General features: G+C 42.6%; 2 protein-coding genes across 2 annotated transcripts; one reads left to right on the top strand and one right to left on the bottom strand.

Moving 5' to 3' along the window:
- The first annotated feature begins 941 nt into the window (after nucleotides 1–941).
- On the top strand, nucleotides 942–12,816 carry LOC117430593 (nitric oxide synthase, inducible-like). Its single transcript, XM_034050807.3, has 27 exons — nucleotides 942–1,033; nucleotides 2,039–2,310; nucleotides 2,739–2,811; nucleotides 3,145–3,261; nucleotides 3,367–3,515; nucleotides 3,820–3,982; nucleotides 4,074–4,165; nucleotides 4,408–4,549; nucleotides 4,666–4,805; nucleotides 5,379–5,553; nucleotides 5,729–5,830; nucleotides 5,959–6,153; nucleotides 6,371–6,453; nucleotides 6,550–6,694; nucleotides 7,027–7,131; nucleotides 7,227–7,276; nucleotides 7,496–7,670; nucleotides 8,041–8,173; nucleotides 8,472–8,550; nucleotides 9,205–9,392; nucleotides 9,692–9,861; nucleotides 10,074–10,284; nucleotides 10,373–10,460; nucleotides 10,771–10,892; nucleotides 11,150–11,298; nucleotides 11,528–11,722; nucleotides 12,125–12,816. Exons 2-27 carry the CDS (start codon nucleotides 2,072–2,074, stop codon nucleotides 12,173–12,175), a joined length of 3,531 nt encoding a protein of 1,176 aa, XP_033906698.3. The 5' UTR covers nucleotides 942–1,033; nucleotides 2,039–2,071; the 3' UTR covers nucleotides 12,176–12,816.
- A 62-nt stretch (nucleotides 12,817–12,878) lies between these two features.
- LOC117430595 (galectin-9-like) lies at nucleotides 12,879–21,936 on the bottom strand. The gene is made up of 10 exons (XM_059001155.1): nucleotides 21,782–21,936; nucleotides 18,199–18,287; nucleotides 17,863–18,076; nucleotides 16,797–16,913; nucleotides 16,653–16,682; nucleotides 16,087–16,116; nucleotides 15,071–15,103; nucleotides 14,864–14,952; nucleotides 14,258–14,420; nucleotides 12,879–13,748 (listed from the first exon to the last, which is right to left on the bottom strand). Exons 1-10 carry the CDS (start codon nucleotides 21,818–21,820, stop codon nucleotides 13,602–13,604), a joined length of 951 nt encoding a protein of 316 aa, XP_058857138.1. The 5' UTR covers nucleotides 21,821–21,936; the 3' UTR covers nucleotides 12,879–13,601.
- Nucleotides 21,937–23,632: the final 1,696 nt, after the last annotated feature.

The following is a 23,632-nucleotide window of genomic DNA, read 5'->3' as shown; positions in this document are numbered from 1 at the left end:
TTGAAAAAACCAACAAAAAAAACTCTGAAGTACAGTCAAGTACATTATAAAGAAATAAATAAAAAAAACTACACGCCTACTCGTGAATGATCAGACATCGACGACACGTCCATTTATTTAAAAAAATTATAACAATTCTGTCACCTAAAACCAAGTCCTAGCCACCACCTTTTAAAATCCCTTTTTAATTGTTTGGGGACATACTTAATTTGAAAGCAAAACCAATCTAACAGTGCGCGCAGTGTACAGGACAATGTGTTTGGAATAGGTCAAGGAAAATATGTTTATTATTTGTTTATTTAGCAGACGCCTTTACCCAAGGCGACTTACAGAGACTAAGGTGTGTGAACTATGCATCAGCTGCAGAGTCACTTACAACTACGTCTCACCCAAAAGACGGAGCACAAGGAGGTGAAGTGACTTGCTCAGTGAGTCAGTGGCTGAGCCGGGAACCTCCTGCCTACAAGCCCGTTCCTTTAACCACTGGACCACACAGCCTCCTATATATCTACACTAACAATGATGTCATCTGAAACCAAGAGAGGTATGTTTAATTCTTATTTACAGTGAGCCCCTCAAACTAAACGTCCTACCACACTTCAGCAAGTGCAAAAACATCATTCATAAATAAATCCAAAAGCTTAACTGTTTCATGTGTTCACATTGCAATCTGATTCTGCGATAGTTACAAAGTGTTTCCGCAGCAGTATCACAATACAGCACTGTACTGATTAACCTATTTGCTAAATTATAGCTACAGACGGGTATCGTTGATCAAACCAAAAAAACCTGTTAAACAAACGTGTCCAGTATGTGCTAAGCCGTGTGATTACATCATGGCTGTTCTCCAGTCAGGAAGTGTTTCGCTCCAGGGATTCCCCTCGCTTCTACACTCCCACTTGTGCACTGGTTCAGTGGCAGTATAAGAGAGAGGTGCGAAGAAGCGTCCAGTACAGACAAACATTTGTCAAGAGGAAAAAAAAACACACACATCTGCAACAGACAGGAAAATTCAACAACTGCAACACATTCGGTAAGGAACCAGCCCAGAGACATTTCATATTAATTGTAACAAGTGTTTTTCTTTTGTTTGTTTGTTTTAACAAAAAAAAAATGTAATTGTGTTATTTATGTATTTATGTATGTCTTATTATTTATTTATTTATTTATTTATTTATTTATTTATGTATTTATTTATTTATTTATTTCTTAGCAGATGCCCTTATCCAGGGCGACTTACAATTGTTACAAGATATCACATTATTTTTACATACAATTACATTATTTTTATTAATGAATTGCGATGAAAAGTTTGTTTGCACAATATTATATAGCCATTTTTATACACTTCCATGTTAAATAGTATCTTTGTGTGTGTATATTATATATATATATATATATATATATATATATATATATATATATATATATATATATATATATACCTCCAATGTTTTGATTCAAACACATGCTCCCTTGAGAAAGATATGTACAACATATCAAAACGTTGAGCTGGCTCTTTGAGCTAATATATATATATATATTAAAATTTAAATTTATATTTAAAAATTTAACTGGGAAAATCGGGCTTATTATTAGTCCTGTTTTACTGTTAAATATTTCAATCTATTTATTTATTAATAATAATTGAGCTGATTTATTTAGTTTAAAAGCTACAAACTTTTAATTTACAAAACTAAAACGAGTAGTTAATTTAAGGCAGCATAATTAAGCTAGTTTTTTCATTTTGTAACTTTTTATACCTTTTGAAAAATAATATGAAAAAGCAGTATGTAAGCTAAAAATAATTTTAAACAAATCTTGTTTAAAGAGTTGCTTTATATGGGGATAAAATGGCACTCTCGTCTGGCTATAAAAAAATCAATGCTTTCACGTCTTCCATGTGTCTCCATACCCAAGACTAGAGGAGAGTTTTGTATCCGTCTCCGTGTGTGAAAGGGTTAAAGAGAGGTTTGATTTTATATGTGGGGTTGGGGTTGTGCTGATCAGTGTTTCTCATATGATAACATCAATATAGTTTCAGAGTAACTGTAATAAAGAAGGAACAACAATGCTGTGCCCTTGGAAATACCTGCAAAGGAAAAGCAACTCCTACGACATCAAGGACGAGAACGAGATCAAGAACTTCCACGACATCAAGAACTTCCACGACATCAAGGACTCCCACGACATCAAGAACTCCCACGACATCAAGAACTTCCACGACATCAAGAACTCCCACGACATCAAGAACTCCCACGACATCAAGGACGAGAACGATAACTTCGCATCGACTGTGAACCAATACGGGTAAGACACCAACACAAAACGAGCGCTATACCTACAAGTTGATATTTGGAAACGGATAGCCGAATAATCAATACAGCTTTCTGTCTGGAAGTGGGTCTTGTTAAAATATAGGCGAGACACTTACTTGGGCAGGGGCAGTGCGTGGAGGTGATTCGTTTGTTCCGAGTTCGTTACAGGGTTGGGATTTAATGGATTACTATTCACCCTGAGGCCGATTGACAATTAAATACGTACAATGAGGTGTTTTTTTTAATGTTTTGTCAATATCAGTATTTAATCGTTTTAATGAAGTAAACTGAATATTTCTGTTTAATTATGGCAACGTACGAAACTATTGCCTATAAACAGTAGCTACCTCTCTCAGCGATACTTAAACCCCACAGCCTGCACCCTCGAGTTTTAATGTCGTTTTATTTTATTTGAATCAGAGATGAGTCTGAACCGGTGAAGCTGGAAGAGGAGACCAAAATCGAAATTATCACCAAGACACCGACACCGGAGGTAAATTAAGAAGAATGATTAACTGGGCTAATAATGGGGTCTGTTAAATTGTTTTATTTGAATATTCGTTATTGTTTTCGCTGCTGTTATAAATGTTTAGGGATTTTAGTTATAAACACTACGTAAAGTATTATTTTAAAAATGGGGTTTTAATCTAAGACATTTTAGGATTCTTCAACACTTGTTTTACAGTTACAGATCCTCAAAAAAACAAAATGTAATTTATATGAATGTATGTTTATATTACTTATTCATCAATCTCACGTTATTATTATTATTATTATTATTATTATTATTATTATTATTATTATTATTATTATTGTTTTAATATAGACTCCACCTAAGAAATGCGTACCCAAATCCAATACACAAAGGTGTCCGTTCATGAGGATGAAAAACATGGAAAACGGATCCGTACTCCAAGACACTCTGCACCGCAAAGCAGTCAAGGTACCTCTTTCTCTTCCTCCTCGCTGAATATTATTTTTTTTGCTGCTTTCTCGATATCGTGGTTCTGAAAACTTCACTCCTTATTCTGTTTTTTTCTTTCTTCAGAATCTCCCGTGCAAGTCGAGAATGTGCCACGGGTCTGTGATGATGCCCCCCGCTCTGACCAGAGGTGTCCGGAGCGAGCCGGTCCCACCGGAGGAAGTGCTGGTGCAAGCCATTGAGTTTATAAATCAGTATTATCAGTCTTTCAAACAGTAAGCGTCCGCTTTTCAATTCACCACATTATTATATAACCCTTTGGAACAAATTATGCATAGTTTTGTTTCTGCAAAATTAATAATGTTGACTGTTATTATTATTATTATTATTATTATTATTATTATTATTATTATTATTATTATTATTAATAAATACATGTATTTCTTATTAAATAAAAATGGCCTTTGCAGATGTCTTCTACGTTATTGTATTGCGTTGTACAGCAGCTCTCCTATTTGATTTTATCATTAGTCTACCCAACTTTAAAGCAGACAGTCTTAACACGTACTTACCTTGCAGACCAAAAACTGAGGAGCATTTGGCCCGCGTAGAGGCGGTTACCATGGAGATTGAGAAGACAGGAACCTATCAGCTGACGGAAGAGGAGCTAGTGTTTGCTACGAAGCAAGCCTGGAGAAATGCACCCAGGTGCATTGGACGAATCCAGTGGTCAAACCTGCAGGTATGTCACTGTGCATTGTCAGGGATGGCGGCAGGAGTTTCCATATAATTAGTCTGTATGCGCATTAATAATAATAATGCTGGTTTTTCAGGTGTTTGATGCTCGTCAATGCAACACAGCAAAGGAGATGTTCGAGTACATCTGTGAGCATCTCAAGTACGCATCAAACAATGGAAACCTAAGGTAGGTTTATTAAACATCAACATTGATTACGTTTTTTTTTTTTTTTTAAATAACTAGTAATCTGGTCTTCATTTCCACACCTCGGTGAAAGAATAACATTGCAAAAACACAAACACAACGCCTTCAGCACTTTCAGTAAGAGCCAAGTATCCTTGCCAGCTGTGCACTTGGCCTGGACTCAAGATATGGTGCAGATTGAGCAGAGCATTGCAACAAAGTCTTGTGTCTCTGTCTCGCTGCAGGTCCGCTATCACCGTCTTCCCACAGAGGACTGACGGGAAACACGACTTCCGAGTCTGGAACAGTCAGCTGATCAAGTACGCCGGCTACCAGAGGCCAGACGGGTCCTTCTTGGGAGATCCCTCGAGTGTGGAGTTCACAGAGGTAAGGCGCTGTCACCACATACCGCTCCCACTGTGTATCACTGCTGGCAGGCAGGCAGGCAGGCAGGCAGGTACGCCCTTCAAGGACTCATCACTCTGCTTCTCTTGTCTCCCCAGCTCTGTATCCAGCTGGGATGGGAACCCAAGTATGGCCGATTCGAGGTGCTCCCCCTCATCCTCCAGGCCCACGGAGAGGACCCCGAATTGTTTGAGATCCCCCCGGAACTGATTCTCGAGGTGTCCATGGAGCACCCCAGGTAGATTCGCCCTCCACACAGCGATGCCTATTGTAGGAGTTTCAACACTCAATTCTTAAGATCTTGGTAAAACTATAGGAAATTGGGTGAAGCAGGGATTGAAATAACACTCCTATTGCATAGCAGTTTCACCCATTCCAGGTTTTACTTTAAGCTTGATTAGCCCAAGTGTGCAGGTACAGGTAACAAGCTCAGGTGTGTCCCATTGAATTCATAGTAAAACCAGGAAGGGATCACACTGTTCTGCAATGTCAAGTGCAATCAAAGCAGCACATGGCAGTGCTTGGAATGTATTATCGGGGGGGGGGTTCTGATGATTGAGATAATGATTCTAAAGCATTACTGTTCCATCATGCCTTGCAATGCATTCGCAAAAGAAAAGGAAATCGCTTGTCCTTCGTACTTGTAATACAGTGTGGCTAAAACTACTTGAAGGAATTATACACTGGTTCCGATGGGACTGTCTGTAATCATGCCGTTTCCCCCCCCCCCCCATGCCTCTAATGTTCCCGGTATATTTCGCATTGCAGCCCTGCATCGAGTTGTTAATGGTTTCTCTGTTCTGTTGCGCAGGTTCGACTGGTTCAAGGAGCTGGATCTCAAGTGGTACGCTCTGCCTGCGGTGTCCAGCATGCTTCTGGAAGTGGGGGGGCTGGAGTTCACAGCTTGTCCCTTCAACGGCTGGTACATGGGGACAGAGATAGGAGTGCGGGACTTCTGTGACGTCCAGCGATACAACATCCTGGAGGTACGGAGCAGCCCTGAACACAGCTGGTCTCATCCCAGTCTCTTACTCTGCATGTCTGCATTGACTAGCGTGCATAAGAAACAAAAATAGAAACACAATTACTATTGGGTCCTCATACACAAAGATGCTGTTAAGAGAAGAAATATAACAGTTTTTTTTGTGTTTTTGTTATTAGGAAGTTGGCAGGAGAATGGGTCTGGAAACTAACAAGCTGGCTTCCCTGTGGAAGGACCAAGCGCTAGTGGAGATCAACATCGCTGTGCTTCACAGTTTCCAGGTACCTTCATTCTTCCCTCGCGAGTGTTATTAACCCTGCAATGTGCACGCGGGGGAGACTCCAGCGTCAATGCAAACCAGCAGGGGTTTCAGTGTGACTGAATCCGGTTTCTTGTTTGAATTTCCTAGAAACAGAACGTGACGGTGATGGATCACCACTCTGCATCAGAGTCGTTCATGAAGCACCTTCAGAACGAGTTCCGTCTGCGCGGGGGCTGCCCTGCAGATTGGGTGTGGCTGGTCCCGCCCATGTCTGGCAGCATCACGCCTGTCTACCACCAGGAGCTGCTCAACTACATCCTCACCCCCTTCTACTACTACCAGGTACACAGTGGCACAGCCCTCCAGCAATCCCACCAAAGAAAGAAAGTGCATGTTCACGTTAACTGCCAATCTGGTTCATAGACTTCCATATACTTGACTCATCCAAAACGAATTTGAATTCTTAGTTGATTCAAGACCCCCCCCCCCACACCTCCACCCCCCCATCTATCTCTTTGCGCAATCCCTGTACTTATTTATACACCTCTCTGTTTAACAGACGGATCCCTGGAGAACACACGAGTGGAAGGATGAACAGAAACGACCCCAGAAGAGGCAGGTTCGATTCAGAGACCTGGCAAGGTAGGTGATCGTTCACCGTGCGACCTGTCAAATCAAGAACGGCTGGAGATAAGCAGTGAGATGGTATTAACCGATCGGTGATCCTGGTTTGCGCAGGGCGGTGTTCTTCGCCTCCTCTCTGATGGGCAAGGTGATGGCAGCGAGGGTGAAGTCCACAGTCCTCTACGCCACCGAGACGGGGAAATCCGAGACCTTCGCCAGGAAGCTGGACTCCATGCTGAGCTGCGCCTTCAACTCCAGGGTGAGCCACGGAGCCACACTTTAGTTTAACCATCTTGGGCGTGGTTTTGTAAGAATTTAAAAGTTTTTTTTCCCAATACAACAACAAATGTAAACTTTTAAAGCGCTTTTTGCATGCGTCAAGCTACCATACAGAAGTATTTTATATATTTCGAATATATAAAAGTTTGAATAAGACTGTATTGCAATAGATTATTATTATTAATATTATTTTAATCTTCGGCACTGCGTTGTATTCACTGCTCTGTATTCACTGCACTGTATTCACTGCTCTGTATTCACTGCTCTGTATTCACTGCGCTGTATTCACTGTTCTGCCTCCCTGCCTCCCAGGTGCTGTGCATGGACGACTATGACCCGAGCGACCTGGAGAAGGAAACCTTCCTGGTGATCGTCACCAGCACCTTCGGGAACGGAGACTCCCCCGGGAACGGAGAGGTGCGGAAAACAACCGGCTGCTTATTCATTAGTGCAAACAGCACAGGACCAAAGCAATACCGTCTGACATCTTTTTATTTTTTATTTTTTAACAGAGCTTCAGGAAATCCTTATTCACGATGAAGCGCTTGAACAACAAATTCAGGTAGGCTGATACAAGCATACGCGCGGCCACTCGGTGTCACTGTTCGCTATGCAGAGACCGCATCAGAAATGATTTGTGTGAATGAACAATTCAATTCATGACGTGACTTGCTCCAGAGTGGACATGAACAGACTGCAAGGTTTTGCAGTCGCAGCTGTACTGTTTAACTGAACTTCGCAATAAGCAGACCCCGAGCTGACAGCCGTGTCTCCCTGGCAGGTACTGTGTGTTTGGCCTGGGCTCCCGCATGTACCCGCAGTTCTGTGCCTTCGCCCACACACTGGACCACAAGCTGGAGCAGCTGGGTGCCAGGCAGATCTGTGCCACTGGGGAGGGGGACGAGCTGTGCGGACAGGAGGAGGCCTTCCACACCTGGGCAGGGACCGTCTTCAAGGTATCAACACACCTGCCCTTATAGGGTTTTATTGATGATCTGCATTACAGAGAACCGCCTTAAATAAATAAATTAATAATAATAATAATAATAATAATAGGGATGGAAATAAGGCTCCCATTCTCCTATTAAATCCAGGAATGGATCAAAGTGCTATGCAATGGGAGGCTTATTCCCATCCCTGAATAATAATTGAAGATACGAAACATGAAATAAACAACTTGGGGATTTATATGTATTCTTAGGTTGTTTACAGGTCTTTGCCCCACCGGCAAATTTAGAAATACTAAAAGAAATTTAACCCTAAAAATGCTGTTTGTTTCGTGTGATCACACGGCTGTATTTCTGATGTTTCGTGTGTTGTTTTTAGACTGCCTGCAACACGTTTGATATCCGGGGGCAGCTCAACATCCAGCTCCCAGACTCGGGGAGTTTCAGCGATGTCTGGCAGCCCGAGAGATACAGACTGGCCCACGAGCTTGCGAGCACAGACTTCGTGAAAGGTGTGAACACGCTGCTCCTTCTTCCTCTTTCAACAGTGAAACGTGCTGTATGGCGTAACGTAACCCAAGTACATCTGCATAGAACATAGCTCAAGAACATCTGTATAGAACAGAGCTCCAGAACACCTGTATAAAACAGAGCTCAAGAACATCTGCATAGAACAGAGCTCCAGAACATCTGCATAGAACAGAGCTCAAGAACATCTGCATCAAACATAGCTCAAGAAAATGCTGTTTTTTTATCTTTAAAATGTACAATTTCAATTCTAATGTTGTTTTTATTGCATTTTCTTTTTAGCACTTTCCGCTGTCCACTCAAAAGATGTTTTTGCCATGAAATTAAAATCCAGGAAGAACCTGCAGAGTTCCAAGTCAAGGTACTGAACTTCTCCACACTGATCATGCTGTAGCATTGCGACAGTCTCCCTCTGGTGGGGAATTCGGGGTATTGAAAGAGTACCACTGTCAACGTATGCAAGCTCTTCAATTGTATAAGACCAAAGGCTGGTTTCACAGACCCCGGTCAGCACTAGTCTTGGACTACTTTACATACAATAACATTAGACGGTCCAAGTGAAACCAGCCATTATATGTCTTTGAGCTGCGTTTACGCTCCTCCATTTGATCCCAGTATATTCAATGTAACGTCACGAGCTAATGTTTAGCCATCCTTATTCAAAATCATAATATGTAGCAGTGGCCAACAGAACAATCAGAATGAATTGGAATGCTGTTCCGTTGTGCAGCAAGATAACACGGGTGTTCTAAAGATGATGTAATAATGGGCGGGCCTGGTTTTCCTCTGTGCGGTAATGATCAGGCATGCCCTGTTTAAGTGAGTCATTTCAGAAAATCATCCTATGATCCCACTTTCCGCTGTTCCATTAGTTTAGCATCTTCACCTTACTCACTGTGAATTCGATTGTGCTTCCCTATTGCACATCCCTTAAACTGGGTGATCTCGTCTGAATGTTAATGAAGGGGTGCATTAATAAGGGGTTGATTCAGTGACGTGGTTGTGCTCGTTGCAGCCGACAGACCATCCTGGTGGAGCTGAGCTGTGAGGAGGACCGCGAGCTGCAGTACCTGCCCGGAGAGCACGTGGGAGTCTTCCCTGGGAACCAGGCCTCGCTGGTCAGCGGGATCATCAAACTGCTGAAGGACGCTCCACCCAGCAACCAGAACCTGCGGCTGGAGGTGTGCAGAGACAGCGGGCAAGGTGAGGAGACACACAGACTGCTCCCAGCCAGCTACAGCATTTCAGATGGCATGATAGAAATAGCCGGGTAAACTGATGTTGCTGTTTCAGTTTAAAAGCTGCGCAGTGACTTACAGATGAATGTTCTAAGATCACTGAGACACAGACAGTTCTGAGGTGGAGCTCCAATCCTGAAAGCATGCACTGTCTTCCAGGTTCATGCACATATTATACTGTTTGATGTTATTGTCAGATTACGACTGACATGAAAATCACATGAAAAGACAGGATGACTCAGCCCTGTGTCTCCCTCCTTGCAGACTCGATGAAGTCCTGGAGCCCTGACACCCGCCTCCCCGCCTGCACCCTCTCACAGACCCTGACCTACTTCCTTGACATCACCACCCCGCCCTCCCAGAGCCTGCTCAGGAAACTAGCGCAGCTCTCCACCCAGGACAGCGAGAGGACGAGGCTGGAGGCACTCGCTCAGGTAAACCTGGGGACAGGGAGGGATAAGGAGGGACCAAAGTAGTGCTTAAATGAACTCATAATGCCAAACCGCAGGCGTCGTTTTGCACAGAATACATCAGAGTTACCTTTGATGAGGCTCCAGCCAGCTCTCGCCTCTCCACTCAGTTCACAGGGCTTAGATACAAGTGGGGAAAACGTCTTGATTTTTGTATTTATTGGATTTCTTGCCAGGACCCCGGGGAGTACAACACGTGGAAGTCTTTCAACAGCCCCACGCTTCTGGAGGTGCTGGAGGAGTTCCCCTCGATCGAGGCCTCGGCCACCTTCCTCCTGAGCCAGCTGCCCCCCCTGAAACCCCGATTCTACTCCATCAGCTCCTCCCTGGACCACAGCCCCCGGCAGATCCACCTCACCGTCGCTGTGGTCAACTACACCACCCGAGGTACGGACCGGCCCGGCCGCAGAGAGCAGCCTCCACACAGGGAGAGAGCCGCAGGGACACTAACGCCTCCTCTTCTCTTGTTCCACAGACGGGCTGGGTCCGGTGCACCACGGGGTCTGCAGCACCTGGCTGAACACCATCAAGGAGGGCGATGTGGTGCCGTGCTTCATCCGCAGGTACTGCTGGGGTTGGCATTGCCAGGCAGAGGCAGGGGGGCTGGTCTGATGAACCCGTGCGCAATGCAGGGGATCTGCAATAGAACAGGAGTGCAGTTCTGTTGTTGATCAGGTTACCCCTTTACAACAGAGTATTCCTAGGATGTCTGGAGTATATTAACACCTTACGGTTATCCTTATTGAAATAATTGAATAGATTGCCAAATTTGGCAGGAGAGGAGAGGAGACAGATTGAGAGCGAGACTCAGAGAGGAGGCAGACTGAGAGCGAGGCTCACAGTATTGACTCACGGTTTGCATGGTATTTTCAGGGCCAACGGCTTCCACCTCCCCAAGGACCCCAGCCTCCCCTCCATCCTCGTGGGGCCCGGCACAGGCATCGCTCCCTTCAGGAGCTTCTGGCAGCAGAGACTGCATGACCTGGAACAGAACGGTGAGCCAGCCTATGGGAATACACAACTGCCATGCTGCAGGACTGACAAGTACTGCAGGCACACCAATTCAAAAGATTTTACATTTTAAATAATGTCTCAAGCCTGAAATTCTAGGAGACGCAAAGCTTTTGCCCTGAGCTGTATAGTAGTTTACAGGAGGTGCTTGGCTTGGTTCACACGCACACAGATCACATGTATAAAGCAGTTATTTACGACTGAAGCAGATTGCTATAAACACGCTGCCTCTGTTCTCTAGGTGTGGCCGGCGCTGGCATGACCCTGGTGTTCGGCTGTCGACAGTCTGACACGGACCATCTCTACCAAGCAGAGACCCTGCAGCTGAAACGCAAAGGAGTGCTGAAGGACGTCTACACCGCTTACTCCAGGGAACCCGGCCAGCCCAAGGTGCGAGAAAAACATGCACAGTGCTTTATTAGAGCAGAGGCACTGCTGCTTCACAGCGCTTCCCAATTTAAATACAGACTTGAAACCAGAGGAGACAAAGTACACTTTCTGTTCAGCGCATGCCTTTCTGTTGCTTGGATGACCTATGCCACCTAGTGGTACAATGTATGAAATACAAAAAATGTACTCCAGCAGCCCTGGTGTTCACTGTGCTGTCTGTCTCATGCAGGTCTATGTCCAGGATGTTCTGAGGGACAGGCTGGCAGGGGAGGTGTACAGGGTCCTGCACAAGGACGGGGGACACATCTATATCTGCGGGGACGTGCGCATGGCCCGGGACGTCTCTCACACTCTTAAGGAGCTGTTTGCAAACAAGTTGGGTTTGAATCTGGAGCAGGCAGGAGACTACCTGACACAGCTTAAGGTGAGTGGAGAGAAACCCCAGAGCATCGGGCTGCTGCAAACCGCATCGAGGAGTAGACTCCTTCTTTGCTGGCAATGCGCATTACTGTACTGTACTTCCGAATGTCCGGTCGCATCATTACCTAGCGCTTCAGCGCTCAAAGATTTAATTGAAACACACGAGAACAAAACAGGGCACGTTTTCATATGCTTTGTGAATTAAGCGACCAGCTTTTCAGCCTTTCAGAATCCCTGCATATTCTACAATTGTGTGTTTACTGATATTGATGAAAAGGATATTGAATAAATATATAACCTGGTTAATAGCGGAGACTTAACATTAACCCTTTCATGCATGAAACATTGAAAATAACTGGAAAAAAGTAGTTTTGGACACATTTTTTAATTGACTTTGTTTCAACAGAATGAGAAGAGATACCACGAGGACATCTTCGGGGCCGTTTTCCAGAAATGAGAACACCATTACAGGCATCAATAAATCCCATCCCCATGCGTGGATCTATATAGAAATTCAGCTGGCTGAATATGGATCGAGTGGAAGGTGGCTTCAAACTGTCTGTGTGTTTGGCTTTGGTTTTAGGTTATGTGCAATAAGAATTCCGAATTATTATGAAGATTCCTTTTCAGACATCATTATTTTGATTGAGGTAGTGGTGATCCGGACAGTTAGGTACACATTTAGTAAATGGTTTGGGATTTTAACTCAAATCAGGCAAGGCAGACCTATATTAATTAATAATTGTACTATAAAATATTTATTTTATTTGAATGTTAAATATTTGCTCTGTATATTTATTCAAACTGTTAATATTATATGTGTGTGTGTTATACGAGTAAGGCTTAAATAATACTGTTATTTTTTTTTTTGTTATATATTAAAATATTATTTCACGCTTTAAAGCTTCTTTAGAGACAAATACAATATTACACCACGAGATGGCTGTAAAACACCTGCCTTACACTGCCCTTAACATGAGTGAAGTCCAGCCTGTAGTATCTCTTGTTTAATGCTATTGCATTGCTGTTGTACACAGAAATGTGGCTTATGACGACTGTATGAACTGAACTACATAAATAAAGATGTATATGTGCAGTTTATAATGCGTCTTCTTTGAACCCAACCCAGATAGAGAGAATGAAAATACAAAACACGTCACGAAGGTAGAAGTGGATTTATTCACATTCGTTCACATTACCAGGCTTCTTTCTGTTAGGATGATCTGCTCCTTGCATTCATCAAGATTAAGCACCTTACTTTCTTCATGCAAGACAATGCAGAAATTAAAGCTTCACGTTACAAAATGATATAAACAAAATCCAAACGAGTTCAAGGCACAATCAAGTAACGCCCACACAGAATGGACAGGTATTATGATTGGGGCGTTCATCCCCACTATTTCAATGAACTCAAACAAAACCAGATTTGTAACTTATCTCCTTTGCTCGCAATGTCTTGCATTTTTTGTCAATGTATTAGATTTTTTGAAATTTGAAAACAGTTTGTGTGAACTCTGTGGACTTTGGAAAGTTGCCCTGCCATAACTTTGAAAAAAACATATTGCATTATAAAACAGATACATAGAGTTAAGAAACTTAACACGGTACAATGCTACACACAGGGACTGAAGGGGATCTATTTACAAGAAGCTCTGAATGTGCTTGCTGTTTGCAGAGTGAGCTCTGAGCTTCTTGGGAAATGCATTTTAATTTAACAAATTTGTATCAAATTTGTACCAGCCCCCTATCAAATCAGAGAGAACGCAGCGCAGATATTAAAAAGCAAAACGACTGTCTAAAGATTATGAAGGATGAAAGACTAGAATTAAAATTTTTTTTCTTCTTGTGTTCCACTTCTTGTTGTTCTCCCTGGGCTGCGTGTGTCACACCTGCACTGCAGTGAGGGTCACGTCCCCTTCTATTTCCAGAACGTTGATCTGCTGCAGCTGAGACACGCGGTGACTGAAGTCAAAACAGTGCTTCCCGTTCACGGAAACGCTGTACTGATGAGACTCGCACACAATCGCCATCTGAGGAGGAGGGAAGACAAATATAGTCACGTGAACTGCTTTAGTGTCGCTCATTAAAGACGCCATGGCTTTTAGCACCGTGCTAAGATTTTCAAGTACAAATAATCCGTACTTGAAAAGAAAATGTCTGTTAATGATACAAGTTTGAAACAATCTGAGCGCTCTGATCAACTGATCTTGAACAGCGGTGGACCCAAGTACCTTAGTTATTTACATTATTAATACAGGAAGGTCCACCCTGGCTTTTTACACAGTGCGACAGTCAACTGAATTAAAACGTGCCCTGCAAGATGCTGCATTTTCAAAACGCTGCCGCACTAAACACCCTGTTTTATAAAATGGTAATAATTCGATCCACGCTGTTGAGATCAATAGAACAGACCCCCCCCTATGGACTCCATGGATTCTGTCGCTTGGTTCTAGTTCCAGAACTTTGAGCAGAGTTCTTCCAGGCTTCTGCCCACCCATCACTGGACACCCCCCTGGTACAAATACAAAGCAGACAGTACCATAAAGGTCTGGCCTCGGGCGAAGGGCATCCCAGCAGACAGCTTCCTCTCCTCTGGACCCCACTTCTCCCCCAGCAAGCTGTTCCGCACCACAGCGTTCTCATCCAGACGCAGGTTCAAGTGGAATGCAATCAGAGAGTTGTACTTAAAATTAACATGGAACCTTGAGAGGGAAAAATAAAACAGGGCTTTCGATATCATTACTTAATGAAATATATACAATAATAAATCATACACCGCTTCTGTATTTAAACCCACTCTTATCATCCTGCTTTGGAAAGAGCGAGTCCTTAAATTATAATCCTCAATTCGGGACCGTGCACAACCCTGACTCGTGAACTGAATCCTTCAATGTATCACCTTCCTTCTTTCTGCGTGCAGCAGTAGCAGCAGAAGCACATCGATTTAGTTCTGTTTGGATGAAGAAGCTGGTGTCCCCCCACAGCTAAAAAAAAAACTACCTTGGGTACAATGTTGTTAAGAAACTCAAGCATCGAGGTTATAGAAACTAATCCTATTGAAGCCAGCCAGCAGGGGGCTGTGTTGGCAGTGGACTGACAAGCCCCCCTTGCTGGACTCCTCTCTGCCACTCCCTGTGTGTCTGACCTTGTTGCAGTGGGAAGAACGTATCCCTGGATGGTAATCATTCTTGATGGGTAGAGGCCCCCGTTGATGAAGCTTTTGTAGGGCACAGTCTGCAAGACAGCAACAGCAACAAACAACCATAACTGTGACTGAGCTCAAGGGTAAAGGCATCGCCATGGTGATGGCCTCATTGCCACTTGTATTCAAATGAGTTAATGATTTGCTTACATAGGACGGTGGCGCTGGATAAGCAGGTGCTGGCTGTAAAACACAAAGAGGAACTTTGTGAAACATTGGCTTTATTAATATGGACATATGGAAATGTTAACATCCAAGCAAGATAGCAACTGAACCACAGCCAGTGACAGCATCTCAAAACGCATCCGAGGATCTGCAAAGCTCCAGCTCAACACCGCAGTAAAACAGCAGTGTTCTCTGGGAGTTCTCAGGGAGTTTCAAACTATATGGACTTTAAATCACAAAATGATCAAGAAATAAAAAAAAAAACACTTACCATTCCAAAAGCCTAAACAAAAACAAAAACAAAAAACAATGTATAAGAATGCTTGAGTGGTTTGTTAAGAGCGTGCTTGTTTCAATTCATCACTGCAGCCCAGCATTGTTACCAAGAGCTACTGTGTACTTCACTGCACAGCTCGGATCAGTACCGCACGTACACAAAACATGGTTTCAAGACAGCTGCTAGTCCATGCAACACAAACTCGCATTAGACTTTCCCTTTGGAAGAAGCATCTCTGTTCACCCGAGAATCACAGAAAGGATTAGAGTATCTGGCCACGGCACAATGCACACGTGACAACAGTACCACCACAACCACGATTAGCACCACTATACCGCTGCTAACCTCCAGCGTAGCCATGTAGGAAAGGGTTAAAACTCTTGTACTGTACTTGCACATGCAACCCCCATCCCTGTTTATCACAGGCATTAGAAACCGTTGCTCAGGAGGGTTGGTGAAGGAGCATGAAGTAATGTAATTGTACTTAATTGTTTAGCCTTGGCTCGGTTACGGCTTCTGCTGCCCCCACGACCACGGGCCTGCGAACAAGATGGAGCAGCTCATTGAACCCGCCCTTTTAATTTCAATAAACCCATTGGCTGATTACTGATAGGCTCTTGGATCAAGGCATCACTTGATTGGCTGGATGTGAAACTAAAATTGACAGATTTATTTTGTTTTATTTTTTTTTTTTTTTGCAGTTTCTGTAAATGAAAATACTCACCGGAAAAGCCTGTGCAGCTGCTAACTGAGGCTGAAAGGGGAAAAACAAAAGTTATTGTCAAGCGGATTGCATTCCCAAAACAGTAGCGCAAACGGTTCAGACGTTACTGGTGTCCAATGTGGGCTATGAGCAAGTCCTTAAATTATAATCCTCAATTCAGGACCATGCAAACCCTGACTTGTGAACTGAATCCTTCAATGTGTCACCTTCCTTCTTTCTGCGTGCAGCGGTAGCAGCAGAAGCACATCGATTTAGTTCTGTTTGGATGAAGAAGCTGGTGTCCCCCCACAGCTAAAAAAAAAACTACCTTGGGTGCAATGTTGTTAAGAAACTCAAGCATCGAGGTTATAGAAACTAATCCTATTGAAGCCAGCCAGCAGGGGGCTGTGTTGGCAGTGGACTGACGAGCCCCCCTTGCTGGACTCCTCTCTGCCACTCCTTGTGTGTCTGATTTTGTTGCGCTGGGATGAACGTATCGCTTGATTGGCTGGATGTTAAAACTAAAATCATTGGTTGACAAAGCGACTTTTTTTTTTGCAGCTTCTGTAAATGAACAAAATACTCACCTGAAAAGCCTGTGCAGCTGCAAACTGAGGCTGAAACGGGAGAAACAAAAGCTATTGTCAAGCGGATTGCATTCCCAAAACAGTTCAGACGTTACTGGTGTCCAATGTGGGCAGTGAGCTCCGTGCTGCCCTGCCTGAACTCACTGTGTTTTGGAAGATGATGGATGCCACCTCCACACCTCCCTCCACTGCAATGGTGTTCACGCTGGATATGGAGAGCCTGTGATTGAACTCCAGGAAGTGATTCCCATTCACTGTCACCTGAAAACGAGAGAAAATACCACAATATTTCAAATACAGGATCCATCAAAGATTGTCAAAGCCCCTTTTATAGGATTTAAGCCTGCCCTGGACTTGAGGGAGAACCCTGTCTCTTAGGGGTTGAAGGAACAGTTCCGTCTCTGTGCCTCAAGCCTGCCCTGGACTGGAGGGAGCAACCTTTCTCTTAGGGGGTGAGGGAGCAGTTCAGTCTCCGTGCCTCAAGCCTGCCCTGGACTGGAGGGAGCACCCTTTCTCTTAGGGGGTGAGGGAGCAGTTCAGTCTCCGTGCCTCAAGCCTGTCCTGGACTGGACGGAGCACCCTTTAAGGGGGTGAGGGAGAGGGCAGTTCAGTCTCCATGCCCATTCAATCCGGGTCCTTTTGACAGCCTGCACCACGGCATTAAAACCAATGCAACGCTTGCTAGAAAAGGCACATTAAAGACAGAAATAAAACCGTACACCCCAAGGGCTTATTGTGCATTGCTGTCAGTTCAGGGTATCGGGCAACGTTGCCAGGATTGCTACAGCTGCGTTTGGAGTGCCATGGTTTACATGGCACTGACACTGACGCAGCAGGGGGAGTTGCTATAGTTACTATGCCAGTGGTTCCAAAGTCCCAACTCCTGGGGCTATTATCTCAAATGGGAGCCAACTGATAATTACAATGAGCAATTTAACACAGCCACCGCAGTTTGTAATAGAGATTAGTTATTACTTCAGATTGGATACCACTTTTATAACAGAAAGGGTTTGAGGTCGGGGTCAGGACAAATACAAGTATGTAAGATAAGGAATAATACTACTACTACTACTACTACTACTAATAATAATAATAACAATAATAATAATAATATGATGGGGAAGAGCACGGCAGATCCAAGTCATTTATTAAAACATTTCGATTAACCTCCACTACAGCGCTGCCCACACAGCTGCAGTGACCATCTCACCTTGTAGGCATTGTGGTTGACCAGGATCGTGAGAGTGAAGCTGGATCCTCTCTGCAGGGGCATCTCGTGTTTCCTCTCCTCCGAGCCCCAGTTCTGGTTCTGCAAGGTGTTGCACACCACGTACTGCTGGCTCCCCTCGTAGCGTGCGTTGAAGTGGAGAGCGATGTCAGGTCTAGGGCTCTGATGGGAGCCACACTGCAAATTCACAACGAATCTGTGCACAGATCAGAGCGCTGTGAATTAGGGGTGCGGGAATAATAACTGGACATTCTAAATAATTGGGCAATCTAAATTGAAATTTAAAAAAAAGAAGACGGAAGAAACACAGTCCAGTACCTCTCTGACCCAGGCAGGACCCTCCCAGAGATAGTGATCATCTTCCCTACCTGAAGACCTCCCTGGATGAAGCCAGTGAAGGGGATGCTCTGTGAAAAACGACCAGGGACTGGGTTAGCTGAACAGGCAAACAGTCGGGGTTGAAGCAGTGTGTGTCCCGAGGCAAGCAGCACATTACAATTAGAAAAAGCCAGGATTCAATGACAGATTCGCAAGTCAGTAGTTACCTTATCAGAGTATGAGAACTGCCAGGTTCCAACATAACCCTAAATGTGGCAATTGGGCCGTGTGTGGCAATGCTGTATATATTTTATTTAACATCATGTGATCAAAGAAACTGCAGAATGATCTCGCAGAAGTCTACCGGATGCCATAGTAGCAGTACAGTATTTCATTTTCGATTTCGAAATGTCACATTTTTCACTTTTCAGTATGTGGAAAACAATATGTTAACGTAACATTATTCAGCAAGTTTCATTCGACTTTATACAGCAAAGTTAGTTAATTCTGGGGTGATGCAAAACTTTTGGCCATAGCTGTACTGCTAAATAATGAGATAAACGACAAGTGTGCTTGCAATACTATTTAAAACTGGCAAGCCATTGTGCAACAGCTAGGACGCTGCACCATGCCACACATCTCACTGTCCTGCAGGGCTTTCCAAACCTTTCTACCTGAGGCCCACCTGTTCAGCTGCATGAGGCACCTTTAAATTGAAGTACTTCTGGATAACTGAACATTTTAGAAATGCAGTTTATTTTTCTTGGTCATCATACAAGAAAGAAGTGCATGTCTCTTATTATTCCCATTCATAAACACCTGCACAGGAATCACTTGTGAGTAAAACCAGTGCAACGAGCACAAAAACATAACTCTTAAATCCTAATTTGTGAACACTGTGTGACTAAATCGTGCAGCCGTTACCTCTCACACTGAACTGCCATGCTTACAATACAGAAGGAAACGAGAGCCTTGCAAAAGTTACTTTTTTCGCAACTACTCTGTACAACCAAATACAACTTGCAAAATCACACTCAGTTGGCTAATATTGAAACATACATCAAAGTACTCAATATTTTAAATGTTAATAGCTAATTAGTCAAAAAAAATAAAAAAACGTATTCACCATAGGCGTCAGCTGAATTTTTAAATTCATGTCGTAAGTACAAAAGTTATTATGAAAATGTTTCTACAAAAGAAAGAAAAAACCACATTTCAGCTCCTCAAAGCTGAGCCCGCGGTACAAATGCATTCAAACTCCTGTAGCAGTCTGTTCTGAAAAAAGTGACAAACACAATGTAGCCAGACAATGTAACTATAACCCGTGTTAAGTGACAAACACAATGTATCCAGACAATGTAACTATAACCCGTGTTAAGGTGTCATCTTTAGCCTTGGCTACAGTGCTTACTGCCGCTAAATGGGCCTTGGTTCGGGCATGTTCAAAAACCTTTTTTCTGAGGGCTCTTTGAGGTTTTTTTTTCACGTCAGAGGCAGAGGACGTTACTGTACATTCCACCCACTCTTTTGTTAGTTTCATCCCTCCCTATGACTAATACTTCTAAGTCATCTTGAGTAAAGTCAGCCAAATCACTAAATAATATGATTATTATTGTTATTATTAATAATGTAGCGAGCACAGGGATTAACGGAGACACGCACACAACAGCTCTTTTAGGTAATGCAGTTTATTAAGCAGCTAACAGCAAGTCAGCGCCCTACCCGAACACCCACACACAGCCCTTCCCCACCCCAGAGCACTACCCTGCCTCTCAGGGTGACATTCACATACTTAACAAACAACACCGGAAGGGTAATAACAATTACAGGGAAATGCATGGAACAGTGCTGGAACTTTTACAGTAACAACAAATAAACACAACAACAATAATTCCGTTTCTCCCCTACCATAGTTCGTACTCCCAGCATCCTCTGCTGCACATTAACCAAATGTAGGGGACTGGCTCCGGGCACCGTTACAATAATAATAATAATAATAATAATAATAATAATAATAACAATAATAATAATATTAATAACAATAACAATAACAATAACAATAACAATAACAATAATAATAATAATAATAATAATAATAATAATAATAATAATTGAGATATACACCTCATTTCCAAAATAAATAAATACAAACATCTACTGGTATTGTAACGTTATTGTACCCAAGGCTTAATTATATAACTTGTGATTACATATTTGACCTTGAGGAATGAATGTATTTTATACATGACGATTTACAACCACGGTTAAATATTTTATAATTTAATAATGACGGCGGTTCACCTCAGTCCACAAGGTGAAACGTAGTATCAGCTGCGATACAACAACCTTTTAGGATGATATTGCACATTCTAACGGATGACGTTCTTAAACGTCTATTATATTTTACACGCACATTAAATATACATTTTCTAAATGTTATTTTACTGTGTTAAACACTAAAAAATACTAAATATATACACGTTTAAACTTTGTTTATATAAAATGTACATGTTGCGGTTATGGGTGTCAACGTGTGATTGATCACATGACCAATCCCAAAGGTTTACTGGATAGAAGATGAATTGGGCAAACACGGATTAGTTCCACAAATACCACTCGTTCGAGCCTCTCTTTTTCGTTGTTGTAAAAAACAATGGGTGACTCCAAATGTATAGAAAAAAAAACACATAAGAAATGCAACTGACTATTTTTTTTTTAAAGATTAAATTAAATTAGATTAGATTAGATTGATACTGATGGCTAAACAATGCGAATGGTTCAAACTGTTATGTTATCTCCAGTATTCTAAATATATATTATTATTTTTTGTTAAACTATATTTAATTTAATGTTTATGAGCCAAGACTCGTTCTTTCCGGTTCAAATAAACCTACGTAAACAATCTTAATGCAGTCTACATTGACTGGTTTTGTGTCATTGAATCAGTGAATCAAATGAACGAAATGAATCGATTCACCAAACTGAACTGAATCAAATGAATCGAGACACTAAAAAGAATCGAACTGCCCATCACTAGTCCTCCCCGTCCCCGTCCTCCTGTCCCGCCGAGTCTGACTCACTAGTGGCCTGCTAGCTAGTGGAGGACGTGCCGGTGGTGATGCTGAACTGGCTGGATTAGCAGCGCAGACAGCGCGGTTAGCTAAGGCATCGCCATCAGGAGCAGCTTCCCCCTCATTTTTGATTTGGCTTTCCTTTCCCCTCGATACGTTTCAAATTCAGTAGCGACGACTAATAATTGCAACAAGACCGAAGTGATTTAGTAAAAATTTAGATCACCACTATGGTGCCATATGCAGCCGATTTGATTAAAGTCCACAGACAGCAGAGTTTAATATTAAGTTTTTAGTTTTGTTTTGTTTTAACTACATGAAAAGTGTAGCCATTAGGATTTAAAAAGGCAATACAATAAAGCTTAAATGATTACGATAAGAGCACGCACCACTGGATTATGGTTTGGTATAGACGCTGTCCAGTTTTTAAAAAGCACAATTCTACTATATATATATATATATATATATATATATATATATATTATTTTCTTTTCCTTTAAAGTGTTACATACCGGATTGTAAAACGGTTGCTGGTTACAAAATGCCATCATTTGTCCGTCCCTTCGGTAACTGTGCAGCTGAAGACAGATAAACCGCTGAAGCGCCTTGAACAGACACTGTAAAAACAGGATACGCTGAGACTTGCTCACTCGCTTTTATTGGTACAGGAAACATTTTAGTTTCGTTTCTCAACAGATTAGCTGATATTTAATGTACCGGCAACCCAGGACCACAAGTGTTAATCACACGAAGTAACATTATCCAACTTTTGCAGCATGTAGCATATTCATGCTAGATACTGTTGCAACGTTGAAGGCAATATTTTATTTAAGAGAACAATAAATTAGACATTTACAGCACGGTTTTCTCTAGAATGAACCGATTTGCAGAGGGAGGGGTGTCATCACTGGAACAGCATCAGGGTAGCGTGTGATTGTGTGGAGATGTAACAATTCATTCCCCGTGTATAGGTCAGCCATTTCATTATTTTTTTTTAATCCTGCAAACTGTTCTTTTTAATAGTAAGAAAACAGCTCTTTTAGTGTCTTGCTTTATTTATTTTTTTATTTGTTTGCACCAGAGCAAAAAACTGCCTCCTGTAGAAAGTAGCAACTTGTTTCTGACTGGTTTTAAAAAGTTGACAGTTTATATGTGTCAAAAATAAACAATAAATACACACACACACACACAGTAGAAGAAACAGTGTTGAAAACAGCCTGAAAATTGAGAACACAGCATCTCGGGGGCCAACATACTGTGCAAACTTCAAGCCTTCATTGCAGTGGAGTGGAGGAGAGGAAACAAGGGTGGCATTTTCTGCCACCACAATAAGACTGGTTTATACTGTAGGAAAAAGCAGGTAGTACATTCTGACAGGCGTATTGTGGTGTCAGAAAATGCCACCCTGGTGTAAAAAGCAGGTAGTACATTCTGACAGGTCGTATTGTGGTGTCAGAAAAAGGCACCCTGGTGTAAAAAGCAGGTAGTACATACTGACAGGTCGTATTGTGGTGTCAGAAAATGCCACCCTGGTGTAAAAAGCAGGTAGTACATTCTGACAGGCGTATTGTGGTGTCAGAAAATGCCACCCTGGTGTAAAAAGCAGGTAGTACATTCTGACAGGTCGTATTGTGGTGTCAGAAAAAGGCACCCTGGTGTAAAAAGCAGGTAGTACATACTGACAGGTCGTATTGTGGTGTCAGAAAATGCCACCCTGGTGTAAAAAGCAGGTAGTACATTCTGACAGGTCGTATTGTGGTGTCAGAAAAAGGCACCCTGGTGTAAAAAGCAGGTAGTACATACTGACAGGTCATATTGTGGTGTCAGAAAATGCCAACCTGGTGTAAAAAGCAGGTAGTACATTCTGACAGGTCATATTGTGGTGTCAGAAAATGCCACCCTGGTTTAAAAAGCAGGTAGTACATTCTGACAGGTCGTATTGTGGTGTCAGAAAATGCCACCCTCGTGTAAAAAGCAGGTAGTAAATTGCATAAACAAGGATGGCAATTTCTGACAGGGTGGCAAATTTTTACATCTATAATTGTCAGAAATTGCTACGGGTGGCATATTCTGCCGATGCAGAGGCAATAGCTTGTAAAAGCTCCAGAACTCCCCCGTTGAAAGGTTTGAGTTTCATTTCTCAGGAAATACTTTACAGCTTGGGAGAAGCCTGTGAAACCCTCTATACACCTATTTGTTTGACCTTGTAAATTGAACCAATTGAAGATAACAGCTAGGATGTGTATGTGTTATCGAATGCTTTGAACTTTGTTTGACATTGTTCCCATTTGAGACCAAATGTCTTCCACATATGAGTTGCTAATGTGAATGACAAAGACAACTTCTGCTTTCTGCCGAGATAC

Source organism: Acipenser ruthenus, chromosome 26 (assembly GCF_902713425.1).
Source record: "Acipenser ruthenus chromosome 26, fAciRut3.2 maternal haplotype, whole genome shotgun sequence".
NCBI lineage: Eukaryota > Metazoa > Chordata > Actinopteri > Acipenseriformes > Acipenseridae > Acipenser > Acipenser ruthenus.
Note: the sequence above shows the minus strand (reverse complement) of the source record. Positions and strands in the feature narration are given on the sequence as shown.

What these genes read in the sequence shown, in the direction of transcription:
- LOC117430593 (XM_034050807.3), top strand. Translation starts at nt 2,072, where the DNA reads ATGCTGTGCCCTTGGAAATACCTGCAAAGGAAAAGCAACTCCTACGAC. An exon ending in CCCCCTTCTACTACTACCAG is followed by an intron (nt 6,154 to 6,370) that starts GTACACAGTGGC and finishes TCTGTTTAACAG; the next exon opens with ACGGATCCCTGGAGAACACA. An exon ending in CTGCAGAGTTCCAAGTCAAG is followed by an intron (nt 8,551 to 9,204) that starts GTACTGAACTTC and finishes TGCTCGTTGCAG; the next exon opens with CCGACAGACCATCCTGGTGG.
- LOC117430595 (XM_059001155.1), bottom strand. Translation starts at nt 21,820, where the DNA reads ATGATGGCATTTTGTAACCAGCAACCGTTTTACAATCCG. An exon ending in ATCCAGCGCCACCGTCCTAT is followed by an intron (nt 14,953 to 15,070) that starts GTAAGCAAATCA and finishes GCTGTCTTGCAG; the next exon opens with ACTGTGCCCTACAAAAGCTT. An exon ending in GTTCTTCCCACTGCAACAAG is followed by an intron (nt 14,421 to 14,863) that starts GTCAGACACACA and finishes TTCCCTCTCAAG; the next exon opens with GTTCCATGTTAATTTTAAGT.